The 10,299-nt window shown below is 39.0% G+C and overlaps 1 protein-coding gene across 2 annotated transcripts; it reads right to left on the reverse strand.

Moving 5' to 3' along the window:
• Window positions 1–130: 130 nt before the first annotated feature.
• Window positions 131–9,221, reverse strand: LOC124999696 (tyrosine-protein phosphatase non-receptor type substrate 1-like). Of its 2 annotated transcripts, none has more exons than XM_047574680.1 (9): window positions 9,098–9,221; window positions 3,408–3,692; window positions 3,051–3,086; window positions 2,653–2,937; window positions 2,222–2,365; window positions 1,752–1,775; window positions 1,417–1,449; window positions 1,229–1,315; window positions 131–980 (listed from the first exon to the last, which is right to left on the reverse strand). In XM_047574680.1, exons 1-9 carry the CDS (start codon window positions 9,150–9,152, stop codon window positions 844–846), a joined length of 1,086 nt encoding a protein of 361 aa, XP_047430636.1. In that variant the 5' UTR covers window positions 9,153–9,221; the 3' UTR covers window positions 131–843. The 2 variants fall into 2 exon arrangements, with proteins under 2 accessions (XP_047430636.1, XP_047430635.1); XM_047574679.1 differs by lacking the exon at window positions 9,098–9,221 and adding an exon at window positions 5,633–5,777.
• Window positions 9,222–10,299: the final 1,078 nt, after the last annotated feature.

The raw sequence follows: 10,299 nt of genomic DNA on the forward strand, positions 1-10,299 counted from the left end.
TAGCTTAATAGATTTCTTCATGGCTTCAATGTTTCTGCCTCTGATTTGAACAGTTTGGTCAAACTACATCAAGTAGAGGCCAAATCTTTCAGTTCCAAAGAACATTGTCACTTTATGCATCCTGTCTTTTCCAGGACACTGGTTTGTTGAGGTTGTAAACTTTCCCTGTGAAGTAGCACCAGTTGCCTGAACAACTTCTTCCAGCTGATGAGATGAAGGAACTCGACTTCAACACAGACTGCTACTGGACAGTGTTGGCAGTGAACACATCATGGAAGCTCCTTTTGGCTAAAACTAGAGCTCATAATGAGGCAGCAGTTGCAGTGAATTCATTTAATAAATGTTAATAATGTGAATATGAACATTGGGCAGCGTCTGAATGAGTGGAGCGATACAAGGTTTCAACCCTGACGTCCATAAATACTGATATTGTTTGTTGCTGCTCTCGTATTGATGCTGATTGTAGCTGCTTTTATGATTCTGACTGTGAAGTCCTTAGTTTTTAACTAGACTTTAAATGGTTTATATACAGTAGAAAGTCCTTACGGTAAAAGCACATTTTAAGAACAAAGTGGTCAATAAGCCACTGTGAACTCTTTCTGCTCAGCTTCTTCTTCTTTTAGTGCATCTAAAATACTTCTCTAGATTTAAATTCACTAAAATGCTTCTGTGAAAAACTTTGAACTGATTTCTTCTACTTTAAAACGTTGGCACATTGAAATACATTCATCCACGTCTTCATCGTTTCTGTCCTCAAACAGGATTTTTAGTCTCATCATTCTGAGGATTTTTATATTGTTCAGACCTGTGCATAGAAAAGGCTTCAAATGTTTAGTGGCTGATTCATATATTTTCTAAGCTACAAACAGTAGTTTCAGTTTCCTGCTCGCTGGTAGAAGGATTTGATGGTTCTGATGGATCCTGGACATTTGTTTTCCGTAGTTTCTCAGTCTCAACATTGTTGGATGTGTCGTCATTATCTGCAGGAATGAACAGCACAGTAATTTATATATATATATATATTTATACAGCTGTGATAAAACATGGAGGTCATTGTCTTTTTCATGTGTCTTCTCTGGTAAACGTTCATTTTTCTTTGGTCCAATGTCTGCTCCATCTAGATGATGATGCAGCAACAGCTCATGTTGGTTTTAATTTTATTTTCCAGGTTTAGGGTTATCACAGAGTAAACTTGCTCATATTTCTATGAGTGGACAAAGACACTTACCAGAGTCACCAGAACCAGGAGAAGCAGAACTTTCAAAGTCAATGTTGACAGTCAGAGATTGTTGAGATTCTCCAGTCTTGATTGATTCTGTGAATAAAAATGAATTTACAGCTCCTTTCTTCTCATGTTGATTAGCTAACTCATGGTAACAGATGACGGCATCAGTAACAGAGACATTAAAGACTGACCTGGTGAAGAAGCTTCAGCATCCTGTGGTACATCTGTCAATAAAGACAAAGTTAAATGTTATTTCTAACATTTTTACAGTAAACTATGTTATTAGCTTAAATGATCAGGTCAACATTCAGTATTTTACACATTCATCTCATTATCTCATAACTGGACCAATGTTTAAGCTGCTACCAATCTAGTAAATGTGCCTGGATCAGGAGGAGAGACCAGACAACACATTGTTAGTTTGGATCTTTTGAGGGGATTTGATGGTGGTGAGAAAAATCCAGAACAGCACATGTTTTAAATCAGTTCCACACAGACACCAACATTCAGAAAAGAAAGGAGTTACCTGAGTATCTGCCTCTTCTGTCTCCTGTAAATAAACAGAGAGTGATTGAAATAATCATCATCTTTCTCTAAATCTAGTGTTAATCTTTAAATGCTCAGCTTCAACACTGATTCAGTCTGAGATCAGTCTCACATGATGTAACAGGTTTGATACAGTTTGGATGCTAACATGCTAACGTGCTGCCTCTTGGTCCTACAGTTTACAGGAGTTTTAAGGACAAATAAAGGAAGATTAACTACAGGCAGTGGAAGCATCTACAACTACAACTGATGTAGAAACTGAGGAGGGATCTGTCAACTTGAAGTTCAGTGAATAGAAATTAGAAACTAGTACGACTGATAAAGTCCACAGTCCAATAATATCAGACTCACTCCTTTGTTCTTCTGGGTGAAAAGATACTCGTAACCTTGGTGTAAATACACAACAATACAGACAACTCTGGATTACAGGACCGACAATCATTGACCTACCTGGGACGCTTCTTAAGTAAAGAACCAGAACCACAACCAGAAACAGAACCACAACCAGAACCACTATCACTGCAGCAATGATGGCAGATCTGTGCCAACTGTCTCCATCTTTGTCTTTAAAGCCATCAGGAGGAAGATGATGATCTATAACACAGAAAACACTGACATGAGTTTGTGTTACTTTAAATGTGGATGTAAAGTCTCAGCAAAGATTCAAGTGAAATCAGTGAAGGAGCGAAACATGAACTTAAAAACTAAACCAGAGTGTCAGAGTATTCTCAGATGAGACTACGTGAAGACAACTTCTGCCTGTTCTCTTGTTACAATTGTCTGACTCAGTTCAATTAAAAGTAATAAAGGAGAGATCTGCTGGACAAACATCAGACAGAACAATAATTCTAATCAAAATGACAAAAACAAAGGTTTCTTACCCCAAACCTTTTCCTCGTGTGAATCAGATGCAGCATGAATGACCTCACAGCTGTAGTTAGACCTGTCAGACTTTGAAATGATGATGTGGTCTCTTCTCTGGAAGGTGTTGTCTTCACGTGGACAAACGTCCAACGAGGTCTCCACTCCGTCCTCTCTGGTTAGAATATTCCCGTTCCTCTTGATGTTCAGAATGATGTTTCTTGGGTAGAAACCTTCAGCCAGACACGTCAGTGTGATGTTCGCCTGCACTTTGTTGTCCACCGACACAAACACACGAGGACGAGCTGGAAACAGAAAACATGAGGTGATGTTTGGAGGGAGGCTACGTAGCAAACACATGTACTGAAAATAAATAAGAAAACATATTCAGATGTTTTAATTATGTCGACAAACTTACATGAAATGATCCGTCCTTTTAGACCAGAGTCAGGATCTAAACACAGAAACATTGACATTATTCTCATGTTCAGTCTTTCAACACAATCCTGAGCTGTTACTGAAAGTGGAGCAGGAAGAAGAATCAAACATGAACCAGAATGGCAAAGAAGACGACTGGTGTTGTTATAGAGGGAGACAGACTGATGAGGTACAAGTAGAAATGATTCACACCAGCTAGCAGCTCTAATACGCTGTAAGCTGACTGTATAAAAGTTAAAATGAATCGTCTACATCAGGACAAACTACATGTAGAGAGCTACGTCCTCAAAGAAAGAAAACTACAACTAATGATAGAAAACAACAGAAACTTTCTTACCCCAAACTTTTTCAACATGAAAACGGGATTCAGCATGAATGACTTCACAGCTGTAATTAGACATTTCAGACTCTGAAACGATGACGAAGTCTTCTCTCCAGTAGGTGTTGTCTTCTTGATAAACTCCTGAAGGCTTCACTCCGTCCTCTTTAGTCAGAAGATCACAGTGATTCTTCTTGATATTCAGCTCGATTCCTGATGTGTTGAAGCTTTTGGCTCTGCACAGCAAAATCATCTCTGCATCTTGATTGAAACTTTCTGAATACATCTCCACATCAGGTTGATCTAGAAACAGAAAACATAAGATGAAGTTTGGAGGCTACGTAGCAACATGATACAAAATAAGCTAAATCAGCCTTCTGGTGGAGTCAGATACTATTTCCTCATGAAGAGATTTATCTTGATGTAAACAACATGAACACATGATTAAACACACGTGATCTGGGTTTAAATTCAGTCAGTAAGTAATATAACAATATAACGTATTATGTGACCAAAACTGAACAAAGTTATCACAATCGAGGACCTTAAATGGACCATGAACTCTACTGCTACTGTCAGGAAGGCTCAACCATAGATTGTATATAAATATGGACTAAACACGTCTCATTGGTCCAAACTGATGCTATTTTCCCACATATACGGACGACGGCATCTTCAGAGTTTGAAGCCAGAGTTTGAAGCCAGAGAGGAAGTGCAGGGAAATGCTCCCACACCTGAGACCAGACTTCTATGATAGAAGCCCTTAAATTCAGAGAGGCATTTAATATCCACGTAGATCATGTCAACATGCTGCTGTTTCTTAGCAAAAACATGTGAATGGGAAACGATAGAGAAAGTGGAACGAGACCTTTGTTGTCAAAGTTCAAGTTGTGTCAAGTTATAAAACTCGTCTGTCTGGTCCAAGAATTCTATCCAAGTCAGAGCAAATTATCTTATTTCATTTTTGTTTGAGAGTGATTTTTTTTTAATGTGATTTGTTCAGATTGTCTTTACTTGCTCTGATTAAAGCTGATAATTGGCTGCTTGTGTAATTCTTATACAAAGGTATAAAACACATCTTTCATAACTACATTCACAAATGTTATTGGTATCGAGATGTTAGATATAGATAAATACTGAGTAAATAAAAATTAACATACTTTTCAGTAGCTGACATTTGTGTTTAAAATATATATTTTTTTATTGATCTGAAGTAATAATCTAATTTTTTGAGAAACTGAGTTTTGATTTTTTCGGTAAGACAAAATTACATAACCATATATATTGATTAAAACCAGAAAATGACTTTCAACCTTCAAAGCTGCCATTAGAAAGTGACCTTCCTTATCTGCTCTGTGTGTGATTACATCACCTGGAAATCTATGAAAACAAAAGGCAACACCAGCAGAACCTGTTGCTTTCATGGCTGAATAATATTCAACCCCCCCAGATATTAGTCCACAAGTTCACATCAGCATCAGAGAATGAGTTTCCTGCAGTAACACACAATGTGCATTCCACCCTTTGCAAAACAGTAAAAAATATTTTTATTTTAACCAGGACTTTAAGGCCTCTCACATTTAAGGAAGCAAGTGAAATAGTGCAATTAAACATTCTCATCAAAGTAAATGAACAATCATCAAACAAATGCATTAACAAATTAACAATAAAACTCAAAGTGCTTAGAGGTATAAAACTTCAGTGACTCAGCAAAGAGGTTGCGTCAGATCTCTTTCTAACGGAACTGAGGGCAACTGTGAGAAATTATCCCTCCCCCACATTGATCCTCATCCTCTTATTTCATTGCTCCAGATGTTTTCATTGCTCCAGATGTTTCCTTTCTCCCGACCCTGTGTACGACGTCCTCTGCTTCTTCTAACTGGCTCATTTCTAAGTTAAAGGCGATTATTCTGAAGAGTTATGTGGTGTCTGGTCGAAAGTTTTCGTCACTTTTCTCCTATTAACCATTAACGTTAAGCTTTAATTCTCTAATTGTTCTTTCATGTTCTCTCTTCCACTTCCTCATGTTAATTCTTAAGTCTGTGTTGTTCCTCCAGTTCCTTAACTTTTTCCTTTTCATTCCTTAACTTCTTCGGCAATAAACTGCACCGCTTTTGACAATGCAACAAGCATGCAGCTAGTTTGCAAAATAAAACTTATTTCTTTAAGTTATTTTAAAACAGTCAACAATTTTAACTGCGCCATCATCATCAACTCTAAAAAACAAACAAACAGGGACTTACCTCCGTTCACCGTCTGAACTACCAACAGAATAATGACAAAGATGTAGATGGACATTTCAACATGCAGACCGGCTCTACTCTCATTCTACTTGTTTCTGGTCAACTGCCGAGGCGAAATTCTCTGAACAGCTCCACCCTTCCTCTCCTCTCCTTTCCCACACAAAAGCTGGAGCAGACTCACAGACAGTCTTCAACAAACATGGAGGAATAATTAGTTGGTAAAAGAAAAAAGTGTCTCAGTAAAATGGAGATGGTTCGGATTCAAAGTATCTGTTATATGTAATAGGCCATTTATAGTTGTCAAAATGTTGATGCTTTTCTCATATAAATGTATTTATTTACTTTAAGGGCTATTCTTATTTAAGATATATTTTTCATTTAAATGTGCACTTTATGTTTATGTTGATTTCAAAAAAGTTACTCCTGTACTCCAGTATTCATGTTTACATGTTATTGTTCTTTGAACAGCTGAGCATTATTTTATCCGGCCAGTTTAAATAAAAGTACTTGTGACTAAACATTTGCTCTCACTTTGCGATAAAAATATCGGGATATATATTGTATATCGATATTCAGCCTAAATATATCGGGACATGACTTTTGGTCCATATCGCCCAGTTCTACAAGCAAACATACAAATATACAGCCATGGCCAGAAGTTCAGAGAATGACACAATTACTAGTTTTCACAGAGTCTGCTGCTTCAGGGTTTTTAGATATTTTTGTCATAAGTCACAATCGTATACTTAAGTATAATCACAAGCGTTTCATACAACAAAAAGTTACAATAAGTTTATGTAAAGAGTCATTATTTGCAATGCTGACCCTTCTTTTTCAGCAAGGGAGAGAACTTTGGGTTACAATAGGTAATCCCTGGTTATTGGATAACAGAGTGAGGTGTTTCACTATGTGAATCGCCTTGGGCGTGACCAACTGCAGAAGCTCCAATGGCACAACGTCTGTCTTTGACGGACAGGTTGACCTGTGATACGGGCCCCGCCCCCTTGTACTATCACTGTCAACCGACCCCTCCTTACTCATTCTAGCCCGGTTTCTTTCCGTGCCTATGCAAGGAGGGAAGTGAAACACCTCACTCTGTTATCAAGGAACCAGGGATTACGGAATGTAACCCAAGTTCTTTTTCTAACTTCGCTCGGTGTTTCACTATGGGAGATATAGCCCACTCCCGTATTGCATCAGCTCCCCACAAATGAGAACTGAACCAACTTGCAATGAAACTATTAGACAGGGCTGGAAGCTCCTGCCTCCGAGACTGAATGAGACAGCGATGCCTGAGCAACATCCAGCCTGTAAAAGCACCTGAAAGTGAGCGGTGTGGCCCAACTCGCCGCTGTACAAATATCCTGAACTGACACTCCTCTGAATAAGGCCCACGATGAAGCCATGCCCCTTGTGGAATGGGCTCTCACTCCCAGAGGAGGATGAAGACCCTTACACCTATAAGCCACAGATATGGCTTCCACAATCCAGTGCGACAATCTTTGTTGTGACAACGAAGCCAAGAGCTCCACGGTGGGACATCTGTATGATGATTGCAACACCTTGGGCACATATGCTGGATTAGGTTGAAGGCACACCTTAGTGAGCTCAGGGGCTAGTTGCAAACATGAAGGATGGATAGACAGAAATCTCATCCCTACTGCCTCAAGAGGCTCAAATGGGTGGTGAGAAAGAGCATCCAACACCAATGATAAATCCCACATTGGGACCAGGGGCCTGGAAACTGGGAGCTTACGGCGAGCACCTCTAATGAAACGACAAACAAGAGGGTGCTGGCCAACCGGCTTGTCACCAAAGCCCACATGGCAAGCTGGAATTGCTGTTAAGTAGACCTTAATTGTGGAAAAGGCTTTCCCTTTTTTCCACCAACTCCTGCAGGAAACACAATACATCCACCAATGAACATTGAAAAGGAACATTGTGTCTATTATTGCACCACTCTTCAAAAATCCGCCACTTACTACTGTAAAGAGAGCGGGTAGAAGAGGCTCTGGCGTTCTGAATGGTCTCGATGACCTCTGGGGGAAGACCTGCAGCATTCAAATTCCACCTTTCACTGGCCAGGCCCATAGAGCCATGTGTTCTGGGTGTGGGTGGTAGATTTCCCCTCGTGCTTGGGATAGAAGATCCCTGCGAATGGGTAGAGGCCAGGGGTCGTCCACCAGAAGTTGAATTATCTCTGCCACCCAGTGTTTGGATGGCCAACGAGGAGCTATCAAAATCATCACTCTGGTTAGAGTTGGGGAGATCAAGCTGAGGGGTGGGAAAGCATAAAGCTGGACGTTTGGCCACGGATGGGCCAGAGCATCTATCCCCGGTGGGGCACTCGGATCTGACAGGAAGAAGAACATAGGACACTGACTGTTTTCTTGCGAGGCTAAGAGATTTACAGCAGCCAAATTTTTGCCATATCTGCTCCACCACTTGTGGATGAAGTCTCCATTCCCCGTACTAGGGGGGTTTCCTCTGGACAGTAAATCTGCCCCCAGGTTCAAAATCCCTGGCACACGAGTTGCTCGAAGGGACATCAGTCTTGAGCTGCTCCACACAATCAATCTCTGAGCCAACCTGTGCAGCTGCAGAGAGCATGTGCGATATTCAGATATTAAAGCACATTTGTGGTACAAAGATTGAAAATGTTGGACCAGCAATAAGGACAAATGAAAGGAAAAGAAGAAAGAAAAGAAGAATGTGAGGGTCTTATTCTAGGAGGGTAAATAAGTAATGAAGAGTCTCTGGGCATTTTTGTTTGTCATGTAATACGAGGATTTTTTGTATATTTTGAGTTCATTCTTCCATCTGTTGATGTGGGGCTTCATCTTAAGCTTCACCTTAAGGTACAATGGTAATTCGTGACCCCAGTTTCTGGTCAAGCAAGTTCTGGTGGGTGTTACCCACAGAGTTTTTTCCTATTTAAACCTCAATTTCCCACTAGTTTATCAGAACTGAAGAAGCTACTCGGATGAGTGGCGAAACGTCTTCAAGAAATTCTACAAGTCCAGCTGACCTTATTTAACGCTTTTTTTTTTTGATTACCATGACCTGGATGACTGAGAACCTTCACAGACAATTTGTTTGGTTGATAACCAGCTTTGAAACAATACCCGAAACTGAATATGTTCACATTCAAAGAAAATATGTTCCACCGTTTACTCTCGTCAGATTAAATCCCAATTAAATCTCACATGTAGGAAGTGGTTCGATGGATAAATATTAATTTTAAATGCGAACTCTTTTGCTTTGTGAGGGATTGGTTAAGATAAATATTGTTTCCTTATCTTTTATGCCTCCACAACATTGTAATCTCTTAGAACATATTTCCTTTGCATGCAGCTAGTTTGCAAAATAAAACTTATTTCTTTAAGTTATTTTAAAACAGTCAACAATTGTAACTGCGCCGTCATCATGGACTAACTTTTATAAAAAACTAAAACAGTGACTTACCTCCGTTCACCGTCTGAACTACCAACAGAATAACGACAAAGACGTAGATGGACATTTGGACATGCAGACCGACTCTACTCCCATTCTAGTTGTGTTTTTAAACCATGTTAACCATGTTTAAATACTTGCTGCTAGAGATGTGCGTGTGAATGATTTGCGCCGTGATTCACTCTCTTCTCCGAGGAATCAGATAATGGAAAAATTCACCAGTGGTTAGAATAATTAAAAGTCCTAATATCAAGTAACCACGTACGATGCTGTGTCCCAGTACAGATAAATAATTGTAAAATACAACTGTAATCAATCAATGAGTTTCTAAATGATAAAAGACTTCCACACTGACTCATAATCAAATTTTGTGGTGATATTTAAATGGAATACCAGTTTGTCAATATCAACACATATTTTTTTTATTTCCATGTTAATGGAAATAAATTCACCCCAAACGACGTTTTTTTCCTCAATCCCCGCGTGTTTTAAATCCCTCGTTCGATTTGAATTTAGTTTGTTTTGTTTGTTTTACGAATATGGTAATAGTTGTTAAAATATTTTACCAAAATGACTAAAAAATATACAGCTGACTAACACTGGCACGTTTACTATTAAGTTAATGTGTAATGTCTTTTTTTTTAACATAAAAATAAAATGAAATGAGACTTAACGCCAAGTTCAGTTTAGCTAGCTAGCGCCAAACACACACTACATGAGTTAGCATATAGCAGCTAAGGCTACTTACAAAAACACCTCATTTCGCTTAACGAGCACGAAATAAATGAGTTACAGTAATTTATTAATACAAAACCACCGCGTTTATGCCGCTTAAACACCCAAATGCTGCTGAGATGATAAAATTAATTAATAAAAATGAATCAGAGAAACTTACCGCACTTTTTCTATCGTCGGAAAATTGTGGCGTTTAAAATTCTGTCCGTTACAAACGAGAAGGAGGTGGGCGTGGCCTTTCTACGGAAGAGCATTAGGGTCACTAGAAAAAAAAAGTCGAAATGTCGAGAGCATCGTATTTCGACTGTGTTATTTTTGTTCTCCAAGCTTGCAGACTATTTTTATTCGAGTAGAAAAGTTCGGCTCAAAAAGTTCATCTCAAAAACTACACTGGGGAATTTTCTGTGTTTTTGGACTAAATTAAAAGTAAAATATGAACGGAAGGGTTTTAGGCAACGGCAACAGTTGTGACTTTCATG

This window comes from Mugil cephalus, chromosome 22 (assembly GCF_022458985.1).
Source record: "Mugil cephalus isolate CIBA_MC_2020 chromosome 22, CIBA_Mcephalus_1.1, whole genome shotgun sequence".
Taxonomy (NCBI): Eukaryota; Metazoa; Chordata; class Actinopteri; order Mugiliformes; family Mugilidae; genus Mugil; species Mugil cephalus.